We start from the raw sequence: 26,732 nt of genomic DNA, 5'->3' as shown, positions 1-26,732 counted from the left end.
AAAACACAACATAACTTTACAGTCTTTTACCAAAGTGTTTGGAGAGAATAATTAAAAAAAACAATCCAAACAAACACCTTTTCATCTATACCATGTATGTTCCCAAAACATTCCAGCTGGTAGTGTTCAAGAACGAGTGGATAGGACCTGCTAAAAATAGAACCATCTCATCCCTTTTCTCTAAGGTTTCTTGTACAAAAATAAGTCTTCATACACCAGTGTCCCTATAGGCAGTTCAAGTTACATATAAAATAGAATCTGACATGATAAAAAATTCCCTCCCCCTCCAGAAACAAGGAAGCATCAAGTGTTTCTAATTTCTTTTTTTCTTTTCCACCCCTCCAAAGCAACACCGGACAGCAGCGGCGGGGGGACGCAGGTTCGCTCGGGCATCCTCTCCGTGGGTCGGCAGCTGCCGGCGAGCAGGCGGAGCCGCTTCCCCCTCACAAGGAGCGGGACCCCGCAGTCAGCTACCCCATTGCACTTTCCACAGTCACAAGACGACGGCTGAACCCGGCGAGGAAAGCAGCCACCGGGACCCCGCCGGAGTAGAGGCCAGTACTTTCGAGGGGATGCTGCTGCTGCCGCCGAGACCGCGGGTGGCGGCGTGCTGCGGGCTGAGCGCGGCTGCGGAGAGACGGGAGGAGAGCCCCGGTGGGTTCGTGCCCCGCTCCCCCGAGCGCCGGGGGAGGACGCGGTGCCCCCTCCCCTGCGGCTGCCCCTCACCTCCCGCCGTGTCAGTAGCTCCCCAGCCAGCTGGTGAAGTCCAGCAGCTCCCGCTCCTCGGGGCTGAGCGCCGCGTCGTAGCCGCTCTCCTCGGAGGAGCAGGGCGAGCCGGGCGCGGAGGAGGCGAAGGAGGGAGAAGCGGAGGAGTAGCCGCCGCCGCCGCCAACTTCCCCGACGGCCACCCGCCCGCGGCCGTCGGGGAAAGAGGCGGCGGCGTCGTGCTCGTCGAGGAGCCGCTGCAGGGCGCGGATGTACTCGACGGCGGAGCGGAGGGTCTCCACCTTACTCATCTTCTTGCTGGCGGCGCCGTGCGGGACGTGCTGGCGGAGGGCGGCGAAGCCCAGGTTGACGAGCCGCACGCGGTTGCGCTCCCGCTCGTTCCGACGGGCCACGGCGGCCGCGGCCGCCCCGGTGCCCGGCAGGGCGGCGAAGGCCAGGCGGCGCTTGCAGCGCAGCAGCTCGGGGGAGGCGGGCCGCCGGCGGCCGCGGGGTGCGGCGGCAGGCAGCGGCGGCAGAGCCCCGCCGTTCATCGCCGGGCGGCCACGGTGGCGGCGGGCGGGGAAAAAAAAAAAAAAAGTATATATCTAAAAACAACCAAAACTTTTCCAATAATTAAAAAAAAAATAAATTCGAAACTAAATTTAAAGCGAGACAAAGGAGGCGCGTGTGGGCAGCGCGGGGCAGTTCACCCCCATGCCGGTGCTCTCCCTGCGCCGCTCCGCGCCTCTGCGGCGAGCCCCGCTGCCGGCCGGCCCCTTATCAACGCGCCGCCGCCGCCGCCGCCGGGCCCCCGCCGGCCGCACGCGCCGCGCACGCCGCGCCACGCGCGCCCGCCGCCGCCGCGCCCCCGCCCGCGCCCTCCCCCGCGCGCGCCCCCGCCCCCGCGCGCGCCCGGCGCGTGGCGCCGCCGGCAGCCGCCCCCCCCACTCCCCTCACACACACACACACATAGAGATACACACACATAGAGATACACGCACATAGAGATACACACATAGAGATACACACACACCGCCCCCCCGCTGCAACCCTCCCCTCAAACCCTCAAACCACCGCCCTCTGCCCTGGCAGCTTTTAACATTTTATTTTAATTCAGTTCTTACGATGATTGCGCGGGGGTGGGGCCCCACTGTCGCCCCGCCTCCCCCGCCCCTCACAGCGGGCGCTCAGGAGCAGCCCCGAGTCCCCGCCGCCCTGGGCATGAGGTGGAGGCCCCCGGAGGGTCCCGTCCCTTCAGGGGTGCCACCGGCCCGGCCGCAGGGCGGGCTCCTCGCGGGCGCGGTGTGGGGAAGGCGGGGCCCGGCAGCGCCGCCGCTCCCAGCGCTTTCCCTGCGGAGCGGCGAGCGCCGGCACCTGGCCGCCGGTCCGTGCTCCCTGAGAGAGAGACGGGACGCACCGGGGCTCTGCTTTGTTACGACCACCAAAAGTGTATAGTAACAAAGAATTCTAGCAGTGGTGAGGGTCGGCTTACCAACGCCGTTCTCTGCAGACCAGCTTTTTGGGCTTCGATGGGAGTTTGAAGGATAAAGGCATGGAGGCAAGAAGGAAAATGCAAAGGTTTTGTAGCTCGGGGGTTTTCAGCCCAGCTTCCTTTTGCCATGCCAAGCAATCCTCCTTGTCTCTCCATCAAGCCCTCCGCCCAGCTCCGGTGGGAAGAGCAGCAGGGTAAGGTGCTTTCAGGCAGCTGGATGGAATGGGGAGGACAAAGGAGCTTCCTCTTGGAGTCCTGGGAACTTGTGGGAAGAAATAACATGCATGGCATTTTGCTAAATAAACAGGGTGGATGGAAGGGGAGCTACATGAACCTACTGCCCTGGGGCTGTGTCCACTCTAGGCTTCAGGGTGTGCTGTCCTCGGGGCTTTGCTGCTATCCAGCCTTTAGAGAGAAAAAAAAAAAAAAAAAAAAAAAAAAACCCCAACAGTGTGAGGCAGTTCAGTTACAGGGCTTCACTTTTTGGGAGTGAACATAATCCCTCTCAGGAAAATGCTCCAAGCTGGTTCCAACTTGGTGGCCGGGAGGTGTCATCACATTGACAGGTGCCAGCAAGGCTCTGCAGCATGATTTGGATATCAAAGGGTCTGTATTCCCCTGTCTGTCCTGAACCACTTTGCTGCTGGTCCTCAGGTGTATCTAAGCCAAAAATTGTAGTTCAAAGAGCTATCTGTGATTCCTTGATGTGACACAGAGGGGGCTTTTTTAGTACCTGAATGGCGTATTTAGGGAGCAGCAAGGTTCTATTATGTTGAAAGAGAAGTATTTTTCCTGGGGATCTGTTGCAATGGCAGTAGCTTGAAGGAACCTGCCCCACTGCAGTGTCACAGACAGCTGAGCCGAAATTCCTGACAGTAAGGAGCCTGTGAGCACTTTGATTTTCTGGTAGTCAAGCACGCAGGAGCCTTAGCACCCAAATTCAGCAGCTCCTGAGACATCCGTGGCCATGCTGTAGTCCTGGGGGTAAAGCAATGAGCTGCCCTACAGCTTCTCTGGAGGACTTGAACCAAGAGGAGCAGCTCAAGGCATGCAGTGCAGGTGGATTCCCAGCAGTGCAGGGGAGCTGCTTGTGCCTTGCTGGCAGTGCACAGACTGCTCAGCTCAGGCAATGTCATGCACTTGTCACCAGCATCTGCAAAACTGCCCTGGCTGGAGCAGGGGGCTTGCCTTGTGCTCATTGTCAAACATAGTCTGTAGTCAGTAGGGGCATTAATGCTGTGGAGTAATACTGATGTCCTTTTATTACCTTGTCTTTGATTTCTGTTGAAAACCCTTCTCACAGGAAAGGGGAAGCTGCTGCCCTCGAAACTTTTCAAGAGAAAGCCTTCTGTATCGAAGTGCTACGCTCAAGAGTAATAACTGGATTTTTATCATATAAAAATAGCTACAGGGAAATTTTTTCATTAATAACACACACCAGTAAACCCAGTCTCAAGGGAGAGCATGCAGCCTCCAGCCACAGAGATTCCACATTCAGCTCAAGGATGAAGCTGACTTGTCCGAATTGGCTTCAGGGCTGCTGGTCACAACGTTTGTTTCCAGCCAGATGTGGGCATCGGGTCTGGGCCTGAGCACAACACACAGCAAGTGCTTACACTTTGCTAGCAGTGCAGCTGACTCCCCAACAGTCTGCAGGAAGGTAGGTAGGAAGGTACATCTTGTACTCAGATAAATGCAATCTCCTTTAAAATCTCTTTATAAAGTTAATGACTATGTAGGGATCCAGTAGAACAAGACATCATTAAACACTGTCTGTGTTCACAATCAACTTCCTGATCATAATCTGGGGAGAGAGAGCATCCAGTAATGTGCTACCCTTTCCCAGAGAGTGGGGAGAAGAAATTCTCCTCTCCTGGAGCAGGTAAGGCAAAAATGATAATTTCATGGTTGGTGTGGACACCTTGCAGTTCCATGTGGCTTCAGCCAGTGTGCTGCAAGCTGGCCAAATTACCTTCTGGGAGAAGGGGAAAGGGCCTATGGAAAGGGCCTCTACACTACATGTTAGTTCTTGCACCTGCCAAAGGTGAGAGCAAAGCCCTGCCCCTGGCTTGGCACATGTGTCAGCAGGAAGGCTGCACATGGGCTGCTGGGTCAGTCCATGCATTACAGCCTGCTCACATGAACTTTTTAGGGTATTTTGCCAAAACTTTCTGGACTTCAGTGGAAAGCAGTGGAGGTCCTGTTGCAATAAAACTTGAGAGGATGAATGCCAGAAATAAAGGGTGGTGGGCAGTTGAGCTGCCATGTTCCTGGTGAGCCCGTTTACCAGGCTGGGCTGTGCTCACACTGATTTTGCTAGGAGCAGGGCTAGATAGGGCAGGGCTTGCATTGTGTCTTCAGGGTCTATCACCTGCACAGCTGGCTCCTGGGCAGTTATGGTTTGCAATTAGATAGCATGTGAAAAAGAAAAAATAATTTGAGTAGAGCAGTGTTCTTTAGAGCTATGAGTATGGTTCTTTCACTTTCAGTGGAGAAAGAAGTTAATCTGACAGGGAACTCCCTGTTTTCACCTTATGCTCTTTTTCCATGTAATGTTTCTCTGGCTTGATTAACTATTTTCAATAACTCTTCTGACATTTTATTTGCTCATTTATAATAATTTAAAATTGCCTGGGAATCACTAGAGGATTTCTGAGACACACTTTGAAAATAATAAAAAGTAAAGACGTGCTTTGGAAATATTATGATTTCTCTCTGGGTTTGTGTCTTCCAAGGCAGCCTCCAGCCAGCCTTGTTTCCATTCACAGTGGAGTTGTATGGTGCATGTGAAGCTTGGCAAAGCCCAGCTCCTCCCCATTTTCTTCTCTCTTTCCTTTTTTGAAAAGAGATGGCCCCGGGTTTAAAAGTTGATTTTTAGCTTTGATTGTGTGTCTGTGCTATATGAATGCTAAGCAGCCTTTACAATGCATCCTTGTGATGTGCCTGGGAAGGCAGACACAGGCTGTGAGTCTCCCTGGCCTCCCGTCATCCCTGTGGCTGCAGTGGGGTTTGATATGGACATGTTTTATTTACGAGCGAGCTTTAGGGTGAATCCAGCCGTGTTATGGGCAGTAGCTGAGGGGCCGAGTGGGCTGAGCCACTGACACTTGTAAATCTGACACATTTGGAGCTGCTTTCTGCTGTGGAGGAGAGGTATTTTCCCCAATGGTGGCGTAGACTGGAAAAGGAGGAGGCTTCTGAGAGCAGCAGGGACCTGCCACAGGTTTGTCCTGCCAGGATGATGGGCGTAATTTTGGCTCCTGGGTGACATCCTTGTTCTTGCTTCCAGCCCATTCTTTCTCAGGATGAGTAGCAATGCCCCAAAGCCAAGGGGGAAGATTCTCTTCCCTGCTGCATTGACAGAGTTCGAGCATCTGAGGCTGGGGAGATGCTGTTCCATCACTGGTGGCTGCACTGATTGAATGAGCGCCAGAAAAGTGGATGTCAAGAAAGCACCAGCATGAATTCAGCCTCTTCTCCTCCATTTGTGTTTAGTGTCACAAGTTCACTCCGTGCAACATTAACACATCAAATCCCCCAAATCTTTCAGAACATCCCTTTGACAAGAGTGGATGTCATTTCTCTCCAGGTCAGAAGAGGGTTGGGGGGTTATAGCTTTGCAAAAAGAAAATTATCTGGCTTTGTTCCCTTTTTTAAATCAATCCTTCCCTTCCAGATTAGGTGTCACATCCCGCTGAGACCCATGCAGCTGGGGATGCTGGTGTGTATTTTCATAACAGAAACCTGCAAGCTGCCACAAGGCTAGAAAGAGAGCACCTGTGCTCCCTGGGGTATTTTCAAACTCACTACCATCTTTCCATGCTCCAACTGATAACCAGAGATAAGGGTAGGTAGGAAGCTACAGGCAGGAGCTGTGGTCACCTGTGGTTTTTTGCACTGCTTTTGGGAGTGATAAATTGTGCCCTTGCAAAGGGGAATCAATTGATGAAACCTTTCAGGGTGGGCATGAGGCTGAGCCTTGCTGGAAAAGCCATGCTGCCACCCAGCCCGTGTGCTGGCTGTGAGGGTGGTTCCCTGGCATGTCACCAGCCCTGCCTCTTTCCCCTTGGGATGAGGCTGAGGAGACACCCTGCTTATCACCAGTGCTTTCTGGGCAGAGAGGTAGTTGCTTGCCTGCTGAGGCAGGTGTGTGCCAACAACAGGTCACCCAGAGGAAGTTTAATCCCATAGAAAGTGAAGTGTCACACAGATTGCTTTGTTGATGGGCACAGGTAGGATAAGCACTCAGAGTCCCCTGTTCTCCCTTCAGCAGTGCCCTTCCATGTCCTTAATCACAGCCCAACATCTTAATATCCCAGCTCTACTGATGCTCCTGCTTTCTTTTGGGTGAGGGAGTGGCTTTCCTTTTGCTCTTATTATTTTTGTGATGTTAGAAATCCATATATGCTGTACCCCGAACAGGAAGCTTCCAAGGCATACCCGTATGGGATAGAGGGTAAGAGAGAGGAAAGAGAAACAGCAGAAAATCCCTCCAACACCTGAGCCCAGCAGGCAGAGCAGTTAGTGGAGGGAGTGGGCACAAAGGCGGGGCACCGAGCACTGCAGGTGGGGGAAGCATCAGAAGACATGGTCAAGCTACTCAGGAATAGTAATTTTCAACCAAAACAGAGGAAGAAGCTGTTTAAACACAGCTCTTTGAAGCTACACAGCTGCTTTCAGAGCTCCGTGAGTCAGTGAAGGTACCCGTTTTTATGGCTGGAGACAAAAGGAGGTAAGGACATATTTTGTGGGAAGACTAGCAGCCCTTGCGAGGCGTGTAGATGACGATTTTGGACCTGAGGTGAGGTGCTAGGCTCCTGCGGGAACTGAGGAGATTGTTACGGAACTGGAGTGGGAAATGCTCTTCAGAAAGAGCAGGTCGATCATCCCGCCCTTCGGGAAAGGGTTCTGCTGGCCTGTGGGGACCTCTAGTGTGAGACTCGGCTTCGCACAGGTCTCTGCGGCTGCAGGTGTTTGGGACTGGGTAAAGAAGTGGGATCTAAGGGGAAACAGAGGTGGGCTCCATGGGGTTTTTTCCGTCCGCCGCTGTGAAACAGGCTCCGGGCGTGCTCAGGGCAGGTGACACGGCTTGGTGACTGTCGCTCGCGGCTGGGCTGACGTGGCTTGGTGCTACACAGAGAGCTGTGCTCGTACTTTCTTGCAGCCCATCCAGATTTAACCTGTAATTCCACCGGTGGGCCAGCACTTTGTAGCAGGGATCCTTCCCCTTGAAAATGCAGGTGGTAACACCCCCGTTTGTCCTCTAGTACCGGAAGAAGTGACAGGTGGTTACAGTTCTGAATTCCGACACAATCCTAACTCTGACAGTGTCTTATAAGGCATTTTCCCCACCTGGTCTGTTCTCAGGGATCCTGCTGCTGAACGTGGGTGGTTTGGCATCAGCTGCCTCACCAGCCTGTTGTCCTCTACCCACTGCCCTCCTGCCCTGCTATCCATCCATTGGTTTTCTTTCCTCAGATGGTCTCCAGCTGGTGGCCAGAGGAGGAAGGTCTCTGTACATGGGTGCCTCAGTGTCTCCTCCTGGGCATGAGGGCAGGGACCCGTGAGCCATGAGGACAACTGTTTTTCTGGCACTGGCTGTGACAGCTCTCACTGGAGTCTCGGGAGGCTGCAACCAAGATGCTCTGCAGGAGAGCTGGAAAGCAAGCTAGTGATGTAGTCAGAAAATCATGACATGCTTCTCCCCATGCTCATGGCTTTGTGCAACTCGCCTCCTCTCCTCTCCTCTCCTCTCCTCTCCTCTCCTCTCCTCTCCTCTCCTCTCCTCTCCTCTCCTCTCCTCTCCTCTCCTCTCCTCTCCTCTCCTCTCCTCTCCTCTCCTCTCCTCTCCTCCTCCTCTCCTCTCCTCTCCTCTCCTCTCCTCCTCTCCTCTCCTCTCCTCTCCTCTCCTCTCCTCTCCTCTCCTCTCCTCTCCTCTCCTCTCCTCTCCTCTCCTCTCCTCTCCTCTCCTCTCCTCTCCTCTCCTCTCCTCTCCTCCCCTCCCCTCCCCTCCCCTCCCCTCCCCTCCCCTCCCCTCCCCTCCCCTTTGCAAAATGCATCTTCCTTCCTTTTTTTCATTCCTCTCCTTCTTCGTCATCTTCCTGTTACTGTTGCAGGATGGTTTAACTTTTTTACACCCTATGTTTGCCACCTGGGGAGAGTGCAATTATTTTTTATTGGTCTGTTTCACCTGTTCTCCACCAGTCTGGTTCCAAAAGTAAGGATGATTGAAGCACTCATTCAGGCTCACTTTGGCCAGCCCGTTCTTGAGGCTTCTTTGCGATTTACATTTAAGAAGTATGCATTCAGGAGACAGCTGGTTTTGAAGTCCAGAAGTCACCTGAGTCTTCTGCAGCCACGGGTCCATGGACTCTTCCAGTGCTAGGAGAGTGAAAAAAAGGAAGAGTTAAAATGTCCATGGACAGTGAGGGTCTCCTGAGCAGGGGGTTATATGTCTATGTAGCCATTTTCCTGAATAAAGTACTACCAAATGTGTTTTTTCCCCTTATCTGCAAATGCAGGTTCTAATAGAGGCTCAGCCAGAGGTTATTGCCATTCGGTGGTTTTACATGGGGAGAGAAGACTCTTACACAGATCTGTCTGGGGCGAGGGGTTAATCACTTCTTTAAACAACAGGTGCGTTTTGGGGGGTTTTTTGGGGGGTTTTTTGGGTTTTTTCTTTTTAAATCTTGTTTTCCTAGACGTTTTCCCAAAATATTATTCATGCTGATTATTAAAAAAATGTTACCAACAATGTTTATCAAGCAAAACTGTATCCCAGTGAAAGTCAAAATCAGGATATTTTGACACTGACTCTTGACTGAACAGTTTAATTTCATTTTTTTTAAAAGGAGCTTTTGCTCCAAACTCCATGAAAAGTTGTTTCTCTGTATGCCTTTCTTTCTTTCCCAGGTGGCTGTGCGGGAGCTGACAGCAGCTAACTGAGAGCCTGTGCAGAAGGTGACTGCCCTAAAGAGGATTTAATAATCAGGCAGGAGGAGGTGCATCAGCATGTGGTGGGGACTCCACTTCCTGAGAGGCCCCGCTGTGGCCATGCCTCCCTTTGGTGGAAACCCAGGCTTTATCAAGAGCCAGAGGGACCAACTGCCAGCTCTCTCTGGGGACAAGCTGCCATGGGACTGAGGTGCAGGATGAGGACCACCAAGTGCCAGCTGCTGGTGACCAGCCTCTGTGTCATGGTGAGCAGGCAGGTTTGGGGGGATCTCTGCAGAACCGAGGTGAGCTGTTGCCTTTCCCATCCCCACTCTGAGGGGAGATGGTTTTCCCACGTTTTGTTTTTGGCGGGTGGAGGGCAAGCACAGCCAACGGCCTGAGTTATCATTGCACCATGGGCGGTTATCGCTGGCCACCAGCATCACCCCCCCTCCTCTGATAGACTTCTGGTTTCTCTGGGCTGTCACACCACTGAGGCTCTTTCACAACTCAGCAGCTGCCTCTAAGGAGAGAGAAAAGGTCGCTGCTGGCAGAATGATTGGTTTTCAGCAAAAAGATATTTGCTCCTGTCTCCTTGGAACAAAAGAGAGAGGATGGACCTGCTACAGTCATGCTTGCTGCTGGGAGGGTGGTCAGCTGCAGGTGGGAACAGTGAGGATATGAAACTGCAAGGCTTTGGTGGAAGTGTGAGTGAGAAACCTGTGGATCAGCACTGCAAAGTGAAAGCAATTCCAGAGACTCTTTTTATCAGCTTTTGAAGCAAATTCAAGAAGAGTTTCTGGACAACTGCTGTTAGAGCTGATGGGAAATGGTGAAAACTGGAAAACACTTCTCGTGGATGCTTTGACTTGTATGTTCTTGTTGACTTTTCACTTCATCAAAACTTCCCAGCTTAATAATAATAACAACAGCAATAACAATAATCTGTATTTAGTTCAAAGAGGGTTGGTGGCTTGTTAAGCGTGTAATTAAACGGTAATACCTTATTTTGGGCCACAAATGAAGTTTCTAGTTTTTCCAAATTTCTACATTCCAAGACTGCAATGGCTGTAAGGTGGTTCTCTCTTCCAAATAACAGAACATGCCACTTGGAGAACATGAACATCTGAGCTAACTGATGTTGCACTTAATATTTTGCTGGGCATGGGTCAAGATATGCAGTAATACATAGTCTGAAGGATCAGAGGGTGACACAAATTAGGTTAGACAAAATGCTATGGTTTGGATGGATTTAGTCTTTGAGACTGTAAGCCTCCCGCAAAACCTCTTAGAAAATGTCACACAGTGGGGATTATGTTGAAATTGCACTGTCATGTTTGACACAGGTATAGCTGCCTCGTTTTTCTGTATTGTAAAGGCACAAAACGATGAAGCCTTATCTTCAGAGCTAGGAGTAGCCTTACATTTTGTATTTTCCAGGCTCATTACACTAGATTTGGATTTGGATTTGGTTTTGTTGCTGGTGCCTTTGTCCCAGCTCTGCCACCAGTCATGCCGCAAAGAGCCCAGCCCTAGAGCCAGGTGATATCAGAAATGTTCCCTCTCCATCACCTGGAGAGGTGATGTGCAAGTAGTTACCACCTTAAGCATACCGGTGCTCGCAGGGGTGGGACAGAAACAGACAGACCAGCAATACCTTGCAGAGACAGAAACCACCCCAGACAGCTTAGAGTAGTACAGGACTCAGATCTTTGCACTCTACCATAGGAAACAGAGCCAACGGCAGGCAATGAGACTGGTAATACCAAAGAGCAAAGCAGAGAACTTCATCCCTGCTCAAAACCCCTCTTGAAGCTGGCAGCCCTCACAGCCACATGTGCACAATTTAACAGAGTGGGGTGGCACTGCACAGGTGTGCTGCAAGAGCATCAATACTCTCAGTTTTCTTCTTGTGATGGAAATTTAATCCATAGGTACTGGCCAAGAGACTGTGGGCTGCACAGTCTCACATGCACTCATGACGCAAGAGAGAAAAACAGCTTTAGTATTTTTAAGTGTCTAGGGTTTGTCCTTTTATGTGCATTTTGGGGTACACGTGGTGGTCTCGGAATGATGAGGCTGTCTGCATTCGCATGGGGTGCAGGAGTGTCCAGATACACCTCAAACCTTTGTGTGCACCCAGCAGGAGCTGCTGTGTTGTAAATCTTTTCCTGAAACCCTTCTTTTCCAGCTGCTGGGGCTCTCCATTGCCACGCTGAGCACAGTCACCCACTATGGGCTCCATTTCACCCTCATCAGCAACATCTCCCTGGACAGCAATGCCTACAGGGTCATCCACCACACAGGTACATTGTGGTCACAACCCAGTGAGACCTTTGGTGATACCTGGAGCTGCAAAATTCCTTACTGCAATAGAGGAAAATTCAGGGGTATTTCAACAGGAGGAAGGAGCTGGGTTTTGGAGGCTGCTTTAGAACTAACACAGTCCCACAGGCACTTTCTTTCCCCAGATCAAACCTGCTTGCCTGTAACCAAAGGATGCTGTGGATGCACGGGGTGCTCAGGTGCTTCTCTGTTTGTACCTGCTCCTCTGTTCTCCAGCTCTTGTGCTGTGGTAACTCAGGAGCTCCTCAGTCACTGCACTGGCAGGAGACTGGAAGCACGGGAAGGGGAACTACAGGAGTTGAAGCAGAACACAGAAAATTGAGGCTAGGAGAAGAAATGCTTGGCAGCACCTCAGGCTTTTCTGAGGAAATGTGTAGTATTTTCACTTTCACAAGGGAGAAGTATAAACTGAGTAGGTACAAGGCTAGAGCAAAGATAGCCCAGATACTAACATATGCTGCTCACCACTGCTGCACTTGCATCTGCTGCTTCTTCCAAGCTGCACTCTGGGCTTAAACATGCTCATATCCTCTCGAGATCCTGGTTCTCAAATTCAGTTTAACAGGGCAGGTATAAAAACTGTGTTAGTCCAAGGCTAAGGTACATTCATTCCCTATTCCTACACATAAATGTTGGCACTGACTGCAGCCTTGCAGGCTGTCCCACACTAGCCACCCATCTCCAGCAACGCTTCCCCTTGTCTTGTTTGCAAGCATTCCCTCTGTTTGGTTAGGCTAGCAAAGCCCTTTGCAGTGCTGTGGTCCCTGAGCCCTGCCCCAGGCTACTGGCTGTGATCCTGCCTGGGTCAGGAGGAAACCAGAGGGTGAGTGTTGCACCAGATTAGCAATGCCCAGAGTCCTGATAGAGGCTGTGGGACAGCTGCTGCACACCAGCACCCCCCATTTGGGGGGGTATCCTTATCAGAATGCTGAAGTGATTGGCAGCTTCTGGTCTCTTGGGTGGACCAACACCGTTTTAGGCTGCTTCACTCTGCTGGAGCTGTGGAAACCACTCAGAGGCTTACAGCCCTGCCAGACATACATAGCAAAGCATACAGAGACAGGGGGTATTGAATAAATTACAGAAAAATTTCAGTTCTGCAACCTGGTCATTCGGGGCCGGCTCCCCAAAATGCACTTTTTGGCCGCTCTCTGGCTTAAGCATCAGACCAGGCCTCTGGCATCTGACCATAACTCCCACGTCTGTCTTCCTTCCAGCTTTCTACTTTGGGATCTGCCTGAGCATGACGCTGATCCTGGCAGCCCTGCTGAGCTCTGCCGCCACGGTGCGGGAATCGCAGTGTCTCGCCGCCATGGTGCGTATCCATGCCTGCAGGGACTGGCTGGGAGGGGCTTTTGGTCACCTGAGGCTGGCCCCACAACGTGTGCTGCTGGGGGCTGCGTTGCCTTATGCCTGGGAGAATGCTCGCCTGGGGAAGGAGGGAGGTCCTGTTGTTCCACCTTGTGCTGCAAGGGGACGTTTTTGAAAAAGTGAGACCTTGCAGAGGTCTTCTGGCTGAGGATTGCATCATTCTGTGCCTGGTTTCTTTTGCCAAGGTCCTGTGTATGCAGCTTTCAGAAGGTGTTTATCTGCCAAACAACTAAGGTGATGACAATTCCCAGAGGATTTTTCCCCCCCTCATCAAGTCAACACATGGTTTGTGTGGGGAAACCTTAGCAGTGTGATTTTGAGTCTCACATGGTTCCCCTGACTTGTGACAGAAAAATTAGCTCCTCTTTTTTCCCACCTCACTGCAAACATCCATACAAAGCAGGGCAGCAGGCATGGAGGATTTGGGTAGGACCTTGATTTTCAGCCTACAAGGAGAGGGTGGAAAAATAACCTAAGAGTTGAAATCCCCCCCTTTTTCCTCTCCATCAGCCTGTTTGGGCTTGGACCATGTTGACAGTAGTAAACTGCACTGTGAGCTAAGCTCCATTTCAAAACAGAGCCTGTATGTGGGGCTTAGCCTGCACAGAGCAGCTTCCAGCCTTGCAGCTGGAGGGATAAGTGACAAAGTGCTCCTCACTGTTTGTTTTCTCATGTGAAGGGCAGGAGTTAACAGGTAGGTTGTTGAGTATGAAATCTTGCTTAATATAAAATAATTGCATTGCTGTCATACACTAACTTTTAAGAGATTGATCTAATCTGTGTAATTGGGGGAAATGATACTCATGGCAGAAATGAGAAGCTGACACCTGAAAATTCAGTGCAAAACAGCCACTGAAATTCATGTTTTCACCTTCTCAATGCATCATATTCCTTTCTCTGTTTGAGCTGCCCAAAGGGGCCTGAGATCCCATGAATTAAGCAGAATATGTGTAACTTCCCTCTCTTTTTCTGAAGTGTCTTTCATGTGTGCCTGCAGTTACCACATATAAACCAACAGCTGGGTATGTAGAGATCCGTGGAGAATGTCATGGCTGCCTGAAGATACAGTCAAACTTCTCTATAAAGTTTATTTGTTGCCTTACTCTTTCGTATACTTTGGGACATGCCACTTCATAGAACAGGCTGTTAAAATAATAATAAAGAGCGCCAACATATCCTAAGAGAACTCCAGAGCTGCTGTCCAAGGGCCACACAGTGCTGTTCTCCCTTCCCGTTGGAACGTGGGTGATGCTTTTCTTCCAGCCACCCATCGTCTCCCCCAGCCTGGCTGCTTCGGGGTACCACAGCCAAGCATTGCTCCCCAAAACAACCTCTGGCTGGCAGAACCCTCAAACTGGCTATTTATTTCTGTGGCTCCTAGTGCATCCTGTTGCCTTGTTTTTAGCTTCCACAGTTTGGGTCCCCTGGGGGATGTGGCCGTCTGCATCCCCTGATGGCACGTTAGAAGGGAAGTCACGGTGTCGCTGCCCTGCGGGGAGCAGAGGAAAGGTGCGAGGTGCCTTCCTCGCAGCTGTGGCGACGAGGATTCATCCCACGCAGCTCTCGGCAGGGATAACGGGATCTGCCTTCGAGCATCATTTGGGCCGAGCCGTGGGGCAGGAGGCGAGAGGCCGCTGGCAGCCGCGCGGGGCCGCTCCAGCGCCGCGCTCCGCCGCCCGCCCGCTCCGGGACGTGCCGCGGGACGGGAGCCGCCTCCGTGATCCCTGCGGTCCGGCGGCACGTCCCCAACCCTCAAGAATCAGCGGGAACCCTGGGAGACACTCAAGAGATGGCCACTAGCAAGGGTATTCTCGGCTCCAAGTCCTCCAAGGAGCTCATCGGCGTCTTAAATCACACGGAGGCTTTGCCTATTCCTATAAATCGCCCCCTCCCCTCCCAAGGATATCTTTCACCTAGTGCCGGGTCGCTGCTTGTTTTGCCCCGAGTTCCCACTCCCAAGGCACACATTTAATCTTCGATCTGCCAGCAAGAAGCGAAAGCAGGGAGAGCCAGCCCTGACGGCTGCAGAGAGGTGCAGTCGTAGGCAGGAGCGGGGTTTGGCCCTGTGGGGCTCCAAAACTGGTCAATGTGTTGCCCAGCCCTGCTGGTCCCTGCTGTGCTGTAGCTCACAGGAGTAATCAGCCCTGCTGCTTGGAGCTTTTTTCCTCCTTCTGCAATAGAGAGTCTTTCATCTTTCCCCGCTATTGATTTTAAAGGACTTTTCCTCCCTGCATAGAGTGTGTCTTATTTAGAAGACCATTTAATTCACCCTTTAATCAAAGAGGGAAGACACCAGACTATTTGCCTGACATCTGTGGCAATCCAGGAAACCAAGCCATGCGTGGGGGATGTCTGCATCGATGTGGCTGGTCCACCACAATGCCACTTGGTAAACCAACTACCCTGGGGAAAAGCTGACAAGAATGCAGATTGGGCTTACAGGAGAATCATTTTTGTCTGTTTGGATTATGTATCATGCTGCCTGGCTGTCTGGAGGTCTGTGTGCCTACAGAGGAGGAGTCTCTGGTCTTTGCAGGCCTTACTGGTGCTGTTCTAATAACAGTAATGGGCGCACAGTGGTTAGAAACCAGGACAGGTCAAATTGGTTTGAGCACACGCATCTCAGGAGATTGTCTTCTAGCTGCATTAGCAGCATCATGAGAACAGAGAGATGCTACTGTGCATCCAGTGCTGCTTGTGAGGAAGCTGGTTCCAAGAAAGTAATTGAGAACTTAAGGGTAAAAAAATATGTTCTAAAATCCAGGAATATTACACTTAAAGCTCCTCTTAAACAGGGAGAATAGCAACAGGCTTTATTGACTCTTCTCCAGCTCAGGTAAACTCTGTTTTCTGGTGATCTACAGCACATCATGTAGTCAATCCTGAATGTAAATATCCTGCAGCTCTCACAGCCCCTGGAGGCCACGTCGCTATTGAAGGGGAGGAAAAGGAAGGAAAACAGCAGTTTTCCTAGTGCTGTTTGCACAAAGGAAAGACTCGTACCAGTGAGGTTTAAACATCATGTGTTGTTACCTGGTCAGACAGAGAAAAGGAAAAAAAAAAGAAAAATCGGGGAGCACCATGCCGACCATAATATCACAGCTGAAATTCTCACATCTGAACTTTGCAGCCTAAAACCCGACTAGTATAGAGGAAAATTTTGTACTCAGGATGGAGCAGATGTTCCAAAAAAATTCAGTGGAAAAAGCCTCAGTGAATGCCCAATATAACCCAGTTTTTCATCAAGACTGATGAGCTAATAGGGCCAGCCAGCACAGAGCACTGTTTGCTTTATTATACCCAGGTGTAGGCAAGTGTGTAGAGGGTCCTTAATATCACTGCAGCACATTTCAGCATCTTCCTTTCTAATTTAATCTGCCTCCTGTGTTCTCTCTCATGGTGCAACACTTCTGAGTGAGGCACCTGTGTGCCAGTGGCAGAGCTGGTGCTGAGGATAGATTCCTCTTTCAGACTGATGTCACTGACTATGTTTGCTCTGTGAAAGGGCAAAAACATTGTGTGCTTTTAGATGAACTGGGTCAGGCAGGGAGGGACACAACCTGATGGATGCCATCTGAAGTTTGCCCCCCCCCCCCCCACCCCCGCCCCGCCATTCCGTGCCTCTGGGTGCTGCAGTCTGGCAGGGAGCTGGCCTTTGCAATGACCACAGCAGCACCAAAAAACAACAGGAGCAGAGCAGGGCAGAGGTCAGCTCCTTCCCTGAAACTGTAGGAGTTTGACAGAACACAGCTACAGACACAGTATGAGCTAAAGGATCTCCCCCTCATCCAAAGCAGGCCTCCTTCACCAAAGGAGAAGCATCAGAAAAGGCGAATTAAAAGAAATACCAGCCAACAGACAGTGTGCTGTTCCTGTGGATTCCGCCAAGTCAAAGAGAAATTGTTCCTTGAAGCAAGGATGGAAGCAAGGTCATTCATAAAAGAGTAATTGATGTCTGCCTGGTGACAGCCCTCCACGGGGCTGATGTGGCTGTCTCTTGCACAGGAAGCAGGCAGCAGCCTGTGGATGGCTGCAAGGAGCTCCAAGGGTCTGGGAGATGGTAAACCAGCCTCAACCCTTCCATATTTTGTATACAAACTGCACATTGCCTTTTTCTTTTTTCTCCAAATGCCTTCTAATGCAATTAGAAAGTTTCTCTTCCAAAAACCTTTTGGCTGGGAAGGTAAAAAGCAGGCCATAATTCATTTATAAGATGTTCTCGGAGCCATGTAATTGCTGTGCACCAGCTGGATGGAGGGGGAGCTCCCCAAAGGGCTGTGTCTTGGTATTCCCAGAGAAACCAGGCAGAAATAAAGGGAGAGCTGATGCTGAGGGACTGAGATGTGGGGTGGAGCTGAGCAAGGGAAGATGAGAAGGAGGATTTTTATCTGCCGGGGGTTCTGACCTCAGAGAGATGTTGTAAGTGCTGGAGATGGTGGGGAAAGGAACAGAGAGGACAGGGGAAGAAATCGGGGTTGTAACTGGCATCCTGTTGCTCACAGTGTCTGGGTTCATGGTGGGTCACTTGAATTATGACTCTAATGGAATGATATGCAGAAGAGCAGTCACATTGCTATCAGTGCTGGTTTTTCTATCTGACTAATTTTTTTTTTTTTTTTAATTTTCTTGTCTTTGAACTTGATTTTGGTGAAAATGCTGTTTGTTTGGTGGGGAAGTTGTTGGAGGCAGTGCAAAATGTAGGGTGTGGTCCTACTGAGGAGCAACCTGACATGCCGGTGTAACCTCACCTCCTCCCTCCAGTTTTTGCTGTACCTGAAGGGTTGAACACCCCACTCTAGCTGGGTTTTGGTCTGAGATATCTGGTCCTGCAAGCTCTTCCACATCTTCATGACTTGTAACCACCTGGTCATGTTAGTGTTTGATCAGACTTTTCCTCTCATCTTCTTTAGTGTCTTGGGTAATCTCATTTTAGCTCCTAGCAAGGCAACGAGTGATCTCATCAGCTATATGGCCAGGCAGCTGCCAAAAAGAACAAATGAAAGGAGAGACTGTACATACATAATTTAAGATTTTTCGTAAGAGCTGTACCAGGGTTTTCCCCAGTGTCTGATGCAAAGCCTGAAACAAGGCAGCCCCCCAAAAAGTGGTGAATACCAGTGGCAGTCTTATTCCAGGAGCAAAGTCCCCAGGCAGGGCAGAGAAACAGAACAGATGGACAAGAGCCAGCAAAAGGATTTTACTGGCACATTCACTTTCATTTCCAGGATTTGAAGTAACACATTTTCCTTTCTTGCTGCTTATGCATGAGTTTGAGCTTTTTTTTTTTTTTTTTTTTTTTTTTTTTTTTTACTGTATCTTTTAAGCAATTATTTTTGTGAAGCAGAACTGGTAGGAGCAATGTTCTTCTTCCTCTCTTAAGCTTGAATTTGGTAAAATTTCATGAAAGATTTAAACTTTTTCTAGTTATTTCAACTATATCATAGAATGAAAACAGTCAGAGAAAAGAAATAGAGATCTGAATAAGGTGCAGTCAGCTGGGTAAGTTTCCCACATAATGTTGTGTTGAAAGAGGTACAGTTTCATGGAAAAACTTATATGGGCATTAATTTTCAACCAATGTTTATTCATCATCTTTTGTCATTCCTAGACTAAGCTGCAGATTCATATTGGATGAGCCCATTTAGCCTTCAAACACTTTACAGGCACTTTTTTTTTTTTTTTTTTTTTTCATGTGAACAAGATCATTTGGTCCAGCTGTCACAGCAGGCGAGTGCTTTTTATATCAGGGTGTGTGGGGGTTTTAGTCCAGATTTGTTCAAATAAAAACACAAAGCATGTAACTTCCAGCTCTGCAAGCCTAGGGAAGAAGACAAAAGTCAATCCATGTTCTACATAGTTGCTGTTATTGTTTAGACATTTCAGGGTCAGTTTCTGGCCTTGATTATATTTCTGTCATCCTGTTGTCTAACTAGGATGGTGCTGATCTCAGGAAGGCAGCTTGGCCATGCAGCTGCCACTTTGCTCACAGACTAAGTCCAGCTCCTCTTCCAGAGCAGGTTGATTTCTATCTCTATCCCAATTATTTGCATCTTTATGGACTAGGATCTTTGAAGCCAATAGCCAAGTTTTAAATGCATGGGGACTGAATCCCAGGAGGAAGGAGATGTTATTCTGGAGCACAGTCTTGCAGCAGAAGGGAAGCATTACTGTAAATATAATGTTTTATACCTCCTCTTTGTCCAAGAGGAATTTGGGCAGAATAGATTAACTGCACTGCAAAAAGCTGCCTGGTTTTTTGGTCAAACTCTTCAGTTGGCCACAGTGCAATTAGAGGGTTCCTGATGGGGAACCACATTATTGTCCATCTAATTTCTTTTAAGTAACTGACATTATGAGGGATATTAAAAGAAGGTGATGTTTAAACTTTAATGAAACTTGCTCAAACAAGCATATTAAATATGTCCTGATTGTGTTTGCAAATGGGTATTTTCCTCCCAAGGCTGTAACTGTTGGTATTTTTCCTCTTTCTCCTCAGGGATTTTTCTGTTTTGCTCTGGCCTTTTGTGGATTGATCCCAGCTGCCTGCTGGAGATACACACACAGCACAGAGGTAAGTGTTGGCTGCTTGGAAATACCACCAGCATCTCATCAGAGATTTTTTTTTGTAGCAAATATTTCTCCCATAAAAGGAACATCTGGTGTTAATTAAGCCATCCATACTGAGGTCTATCACATCCATGCTCTGTTGCATCTGTCCTTTGGAAGAACAGGGTCACCTTCATCAGCTGCCTCTTTAATGGGATCATCTGAAGGGAGAAGCCCATGGAAAACCTCCTGCAGGGTGAATGCTTCGTGCTGAAGGCAAAACAAAATGCACGTCTCCTTAGCTTTGGGAATTTATTTTTTTTCAGGGGATGTTTGCTTTGTTTTGTTTTAAATGAGATGCTTGACTTTTGAAAAGTCATTTCCAGCTGGTTCTAATTCCTGCTAACGCCAATTGGGAGGCTCTATTCGAAAGCAGTGGCAGGTTGTTCTCCTGGCAGTGGCCAGGAGAAACACCCAGGAAATATGTTTATTAACATGTAGCAGTGGTATGTGGAAAACACAAGAATGAAAAATGGTGTTTTGAGTCATACTGGACCAGAAAGAGAAGAATGCAGGAGGCTGAATTTGGAAGAAAGTTGGGTTTTGAATTGTTAACCCAGAGCTTGCTGATGCTGTGGTAGATGGGCAGTGTGGGAGATACAAGGTGATGGGTTAGTTGGTCTTAATTCCTGTTTTTGCCTCACTGCACTCAAAAACTACAAAATTTAAGAGACTTGGGAATGTAAAAATTCATGGCATCTTTCTTTTGAAAGCACAACACTGGTATTTTTGGCAAGTACCTAAATAAGTCAGAGAAGTGCTTGGAACTGTGATGGATGTTTCATGCAGTGGCTCAGTCCTTGTCTCTCTTTTGCTCCTCTCCAGCCCTAGGCATGAGCCATAACCTGCAATGTTCTGGGCACCGATGAGGATGCAACATGAAACATAATCTCAGTGAATTAGGGATTGATGCTGCCCATATTTTTAGGGTTACATATATTGGGGGTGATCAAAGACCACTCTGGCCTTGAGATTTCCTTGGAGGAAATTTCCTTGGATGGAGGAGCATAACTCCAAAATCCTGGAGACTCAGTTCATACTGGGACTGTGGCAATTGCCTTTGCAGGCACAAGGAGCCCTGTCCTGTAATGGTTCAGTGTCCTGTGCATAAATTAAAAACCAGTCCTTCTGAAAGCAGAAGTCAAGGTTAAGGTGAGGGATAAGGTCCTGCTTTTCTAGAAAGTTTTCCCAGGGCTGGCCAGTGCCCAAGTAGTTGAAAATTCTTTGAAATGTGCAGGTGGCTACACTGGACCAGGCTAAAGTTGTTGCCCAAGGTAGGAGCTGTTGGCCAAGGAGATTTTTGGTTGACCTGCTGTTAGCCAGGGTAGCAGCATGAAAATCCAGCAAGCACAAAGCAGTGCTTTTTCAGATGCCAGCAGCTTGTGGCCCAGGTGTCTACTGATGGCACCTGCTGGTGCCTTTGCCTTTAATGTTCTCCTTGGGTTTTTCCTCTGTGAATTTGTGCAACTGCTTTGGAAAAGTTAGGGTGAGTGCTGATAGTACAACAGCATCTTTTATCTGTACACGGAACTGGCTGAAGTGGATTCAATCAGAGCTGAGACATCCATGAAAATAATGTCTTTCTACAGCCTCTTTATTTTTTTTCCTTATTGTTTCAGGCAAAACTACCAACATTTATTACATTCCCTCTAACAGTTTAATATGGAAATAATTCGATTTTCATGACCAACACAGAAGGGAGCACACTTTCCTCCTTTTTCTGCAGATGTTAAATTGTACACTGAAGCAAAGGCTGTGTCAGTAAAGAAGAAATGTCATCAGAAACTGTCTGGTTGGCATTGTGAAATTGTGTTTTCTAAATAGACTATTTATTTAGTTTTACTGTTAATCTACATACATGGTGCAGGGCATGAAAAGACTGCAAGAAAAAGGTTGTATGTTGGGTTATGTAATACAGGGATGTGCCATGCAAACATATTTTGCTGAAAATATTTAAAGGAGTATTGCTTTGTATATCTCCTAGGCACCACATCTGTTTTTACTTCAAATTATTTTTACGGGTTTTTTTTTTTGCTATGAGTGCCCTGCCCACAGATGAACCCACGGTTATGGTTAGCTTTGGTAATTGGTTTGGTTTCTGTAAGCAAAATAGTTCCACTAGGCAAATTAGGGGTTTTGTAAAAGGTTGACTTTCTGGGCAAAGAAAACCAGCAGTTTTTCTACAACAGAAAAAAAAAAAAAACCCAAAAACCATGAGAGACCATCTTGTCTTTGTCTGCTTTCTAAAATCTAAGGAAAAGCAGGGAATATAAATGAGGAAGATTTAATTAGAAGTGTCACTTACAGAACGTTGAAAATTTAGTTTTGACTGAAAAGTAACCCATCTCACTAGAGAGAGAAATGCAGATGTGAGAGAAAAATATGGGTGATGGAAAGAAATACAGATGTGCCTGCCTCTCCAGGACAGGAGCACAGTGATACAGAAAATTTAATGAAGCAGGGAGAAGGCTTCTGAAGTCTCATTATAGAGCTGTTTTTTTTCCCTTGTCCTTCTCAAAATAAAGAACCAAATTCAAGCAGGTGTCCTCTGCTGCCTACTGCATGTCAGTACTTTCAAAAATAGTTAATTGTGGTAGTCTAGGGGGGTGAAATCAAATCCAACCAAGTGGGTGGGTGTCTTGTAAGCCTGATGGGATGTATACAGCTATCAAGAAAGGAACAGAACTGAGATGTAAAACTGAATATGGGTGAATATGGCCATTACACATGCCTGGATCACTAAGAGTGCTGAGGGGTACTGCCTCCATGTTCATGGCTAGAACAAAACTTTCAGTTTTTCCCATGAAAAATACATTGACTTTCCAGTGGAATGCCAGACAGAAAATTAAGCTGTTCATTTTGGAAATGCCAGCTGGGAGCTGGTATCAGTAGTTCCCATCCTCTCCCTTCGTGCTGGCAAGGTTCCGAACACAGGCAGCACTGAAAATAGAGTCCTCCCCTCCCTTTGCAAGCTGGGGATGGGAGGTCTCCCCTGCACTAATCCATGGCATATGCTTCAGTGATTTACTCCTGTAGATTAAAAAAAAAAAAAAAAAAATCTACATTTTCTTCATAAAGCAGACTCCTCTTCCAGAAAATAATCTGAAATAGTAAAACCCAATACTCAGTTGAAAAATTGTTTTCGTGGTTATTATCAAAAGACAATGGAAGAAATGTTGTTTGAACATGATGAAAACAAGATGCCTATTTTGCCTGTGTGGCTCTTTCAGGGCCCTTTTTACAGTATTTCCTACAGAGAAGCTGGGGAGGGAGGAAAGGAAGAGTTATTTGTAAATATTTGATATTCTCAGACCTGGGCACTGTAAACAAAATGAATCTTCTCGTTTCCCATTCTTTTCTGCTTTCATGACCTTCTGTAACTTCTGGACATATTCTTTCAGACAGATGTTGAATGTTTTAATTTCAAGTTATCCACATTCCAGATGGACTCGATGTCACCATAGCCTGTTTTCTTAAAGTAATGTATGCCAGATATGCAGCAGTCATGAACCTCAGATTTATCATGCTTTATCCTAAAAAGTTGCATTCCAGTTGTTCCTCTTCTTGATGGGAGATGTGGTCTTGGTAGAGAATTGTTGCAGACCTGTCTGAGGAAGAACAGTGGTGCAAAGTGAACGAGACACTGATGTGCATGGGAGGGCATAGGGGATGGGATGACCTCTACACAAGGTCTTTGCTGGAACTGCTGTGGTAACCACAGAAATCATGAGGTTTTCGGATGGTTTTCAGCCACATTTAGGAAGTCCTGGTTCCTGAAGCCGAAGAGCTGAGTCTTGTTTTCCAAAGTTATCTTTATGGCAGTTCCTTTCCCACAAACTGCTGTCTGTTTAAGTGAGGTCCCTCTGTCATTCACGGCGTGGCCAAAAAGAGCAGGGATGTGGAATGCAGAAAGGGAGAGATATGCCACATCTAGCACAGCTGGTGGGAAGGGCTGCTGCTTCCTCCTCCTGCTCCCCAGCTTCCTTTCTCTCCCCACCCATTAACTGCTGCTCTACAAGCCTGTCTGCATAGGCTGGAGCAAAGCTGTACTTGTAGCTGCCATAGAGAAGATTTGGTACTCTTACTAACCAACAGGAAACCAGAATCATTAAGGTTGGAAAAGACTTTTAAGATCATTGAGTCCAACCTTTGACTGTCAACTAAAGCAGAACACTTAGTGCCATGTCCAGTTATTTCTTGAACACTTCTAGGGACAGTGACTCCACCACTTCCCTGGGCAGCTCATCCCAGTGCCTGACCACCCCTTCAGTGAGGAAATTCTTCCTGATGTCCAGCCTGAACCTGGAATAGCTTGAGGCTCTTATGCTGTCACTTGTTGCCTAAGAGATGAGACACACTCCCAACCATGCTACAGGCTCCTTTCAGGTAGTTGCAGAGAGCAATAACATCTCCCCTGAGCCTCCTTTTCTCCAGGCTAAACTATCTCCACCTCCGTCTCACTGCATTTCCTCTCCAGACCCTTCACCAGCTCCATTGCCCTTCTCTGGACAGGCTCCAGTACTTGAATGTCTTTCTTGTAGTGAGGGGCCCAGAACTGGACACAGAGATCAAGGTGTGGCCCCAGCAGTACCCACTACAGAAGGACAATTACTGCCCTAGTGTGCCCTGGCCATGCTATTTTTGATACAAGCCAGGATGCCCTTGCTCTTCTTGGCCATTTGGGCCCATGCTGGTTCATTGTCAACTCTTACCCAGCACCCCAGCTCCTTTTTTGCTGGGGCCATTTCCAGGCACTGTTATCTAAGCCTGTAGTGCTGCATGAGGTTGTTGACCTCACTTGACCAAAGTGCAGGACCTGGCACTTCGCCTTGCTGAACCTGAGGTTTGGGGTTGTGTTCTGGGCCCTGCTGTGAAAGAGGCCAGAAGAGTTTCTATTTCACATCACCTTCTGCTGTTCCCTTTCTCTGCAGCAGCTGAGCCAGTTCTTCTAGCAACCCTGTGGCCCTGGCCCCATAAGCCAGGATGGTAGGGTGGGTCAGTGACACTAAAATTGCTGCAACATAAAAGGAGTTTTGCAACAGAATGAGCATTTTAATTACAGAGATTCAGTCACAGGTAAAAGAGGAAAATGGATTAAATTACAATTTCCCAACTCAGGAATTTGAAACTGGTGCAAATAGTTGTCCATATTTCTATAAAGGCCTGATTCCCTATGTCCTCTGTATGAAGAGTCTGCTTGGATTTGTAGTAGCATTTGCAATGATATGGTGACCTCTTAATTATCAAATGGTTTCTCAGGTTGCTGGGTGTTTTCAAAATGAGTTTCACCTGTGGCTTTTGGCTCCACATGAGTGGAAAGGCATTAGCCCCTTTGTGCTGTGCTGCTTGTACTTCAAGAATAAATGCAAGGATTTAGCTTTTTATGGACAGGGAATGAATACAAGCCATTAATCTACATCCTGATTCTCCTGCAGCATTGCTCTTCTTCCTTCAGAGGAGTTTATTTGCTCTCCCCTCCTCATGCTGGGAAGTGGAAATGGAGTCTTCCATGCTTTGTTAGCAAGCAAGGTGGTACCTTTTGAGATGGTGATTTTCTAACCTGTCAGGAACCCGGGGTTACAAGGCTGGAATTAACAGTTGCAGCTGTTAAATAACAAATACTGCCACGCCTGGGTCTTGTTCTTAAACAAAGCAGCTTCCCTCCTCCGTCCTCTGCATATGGAACCAGCACTAGTTTTCTGTCTGTGGGTCTCCCTCCCAAGCAGCACCTTTGCAAAGGCAGAGGCACCATTGCCTGGGTCTCCAGGAGGGAAATCATCTCTTACCGTGCATAAAACCAGCTCATGCATCTTGTTTCTGCAGGTATGTAAGGAACAGTGTATCACTTCCCAGTTAATTTCTTGAGTGGGACTGTAGAGGTCCTTCGTCTATGAGCTTCCTAGCGTGTGTTTGCGTCTGCCATCGCTGCCTCTGGTGTGTGTTGGGGCAAAGTCTTGCAGGGGCTGAAATGCTTAAATGCAGGCTGAAATCCTAGAGATTTTAATGGGACTTAAACGCAAGCTGAAGGTGTGCTTAGGTGTTTTTCTGAAACCAGACCTGAAGCATACAGATAGGTTCCTTCTGAGCTTTAATTCAGGGGGGCTGGATCAGGATTGTAGCCCCTAACAGGAGTCTTCCAAGAGCATTGACGAAAATCACTGATGTTGCTGCGAAAATGCTGTGAACTGTCTGAAACGTTCCTTGCTCTTGCTGTTAATCTAGGAGACACAATCGCTTTAAAAGCGCCAAGCTTTTCCCAGTCTCTGAATTCCATGGGAAAAACAAAAATGGGGGGAAACCCCTCCCTCTTCCTTAACGTTTTTAAATACTGTGCCTCTTTCCCAGTGTTTATGTTCTCACCACTCAGAGACAGCCCACTCCCCCCAGCGAGACACTGCTCTCCTTTGTCTGAGCCTCCACACAGGCATTTGCACTCACGGCTTCTATAATTTATGGCTGCCCCGGCGCTGAACCCACACGGCCCCGTTTGTGCCGCTTTCTGTGGCAGAGCTGGAGCTCCCGTCCCCAGCCCTGGCACCCGAGGCCGCTCAGATGGTTGCCATTGCTGCCACACATCCAACTTTCATGCACCTGTGGGATGCTCAGCACAGCCACCACCCACTCAGAGGTGACAGGGCTGCCCTGGGACTGGCTCTATTGCTGATACCACTGCTTTATAAGCTAAAAACTGTTTGCAGTGTTTCACCATAGGTTTATAAGCCAAAACTGTTTCGAGTGTTTTCAGTGCTTTCTGCTGGGAAGCAGTCTTGCCTGGCACTGGTTTCAAGAGCTACAGGTGAAAGCGCAGGGATGGCTGAGCTAATTTGACCCAGGTTTTGAGGAGGGGATGTTCACAAATTGCTGGGTTGTGTGTTTTGAAGACAGGAACACAAAGGGTCAGTGTGGGCCCTTGGCAGCCTGTTGGCTTTGCAGTTCTGTTATAAAATGGACCGAAAAATTAATGGGTTTTTTTTAACAAAAAAACAACAAACAAGGAGCATACATAAAAATGCTAATTTAAAAAACCCAACCTTAATATACTGGTGATGCTCACAGGTGTGCAGCCACAGATCTGGAGAATTTAGGGGAAAAAAATCATTGTTGATATTGATTAACTGCCTGCCTGGGTTTTCAGCACTTCCCTATAAAGCATCTGGTGCTCTGTCACAGACACAGAGCAATGCTGTATCTGAGTAGCGCAGAGGTGGCCTCTGGGTTTAATGGCTTGGCTGAGCACACGGCTCTGATGTCCCCCTGCCCATGGGCCAAGAGGGATGTA

At 48.5% G+C, this 26,732-nt stretch overlaps 2 protein-coding genes across 2 annotated transcripts in view; one reads left to right on the top strand and one right to left on the bottom strand.

The window, feature by feature from the left end:
* Positions 1–310: 310 nt before the first annotated feature.
* Positions 311–1,343, bottom strand: ASCL2 (achaete-scute family bHLH transcription factor 2). Its single transcript, XM_066322254.1, has 2 exons — positions 727–1,343; positions 311–627 (listed from the first exon to the last, which is right to left on the bottom strand). Exon 1 carries the CDS (start codon positions 1,254–1,256, stop codon positions 738–740), a length of 519 nt encoding a protein of 172 aa, XP_066178351.1. The 5' UTR covers positions 1,257–1,343; the 3' UTR covers positions 311–627; positions 727–737.
* A 7,901-nt stretch (positions 1,344–9,244) lies between these two features.
* TSPAN32 (tetraspanin 32) overlaps positions 9,245–26,732 on the top strand; it is a 31,009-nt gene continuing 13,521 nt past the window's right edge. The window contains exons 1-4 of the mRNA XM_066320882.1: positions 9,245–9,396; positions 11,322–11,436; positions 12,694–12,791; positions 19,344–19,418. Coding sequence (XP_066176979.1) covers positions 9,331–9,396; positions 11,322–11,436; positions 12,694–12,791; positions 19,344–19,418 — 354 coding nt within the window. The 5' untranslated portion in view covers positions 9,245–9,330. The remainder of the gene's footprint in view (positions 9,397–11,321; positions 11,437–12,693; positions 12,792–19,343; positions 19,419–26,732) is intronic.

This window comes from Sylvia atricapilla, chromosome 6, assembly GCF_009819655.1.
Source record: "Sylvia atricapilla isolate bSylAtr1 chromosome 6, bSylAtr1.pri, whole genome shotgun sequence".
Lineage (NCBI taxonomy): Eukaryota > Metazoa > Chordata > Aves > Passeriformes > Sylviidae > Sylvia > Sylvia atricapilla.
This window is presented reverse-complemented; position numbering and strand designations above follow the sequence as displayed.

Excerpts from the sequence above, each read along its gene's own strand:
- ASCL2 (XM_066322254.1), bottom strand. The coding sequence starts at position 1,256 with ATGAACGGCGGGGCTCTGCCGCCGCTGCCTGCCGCCGCACCCCGCGGC.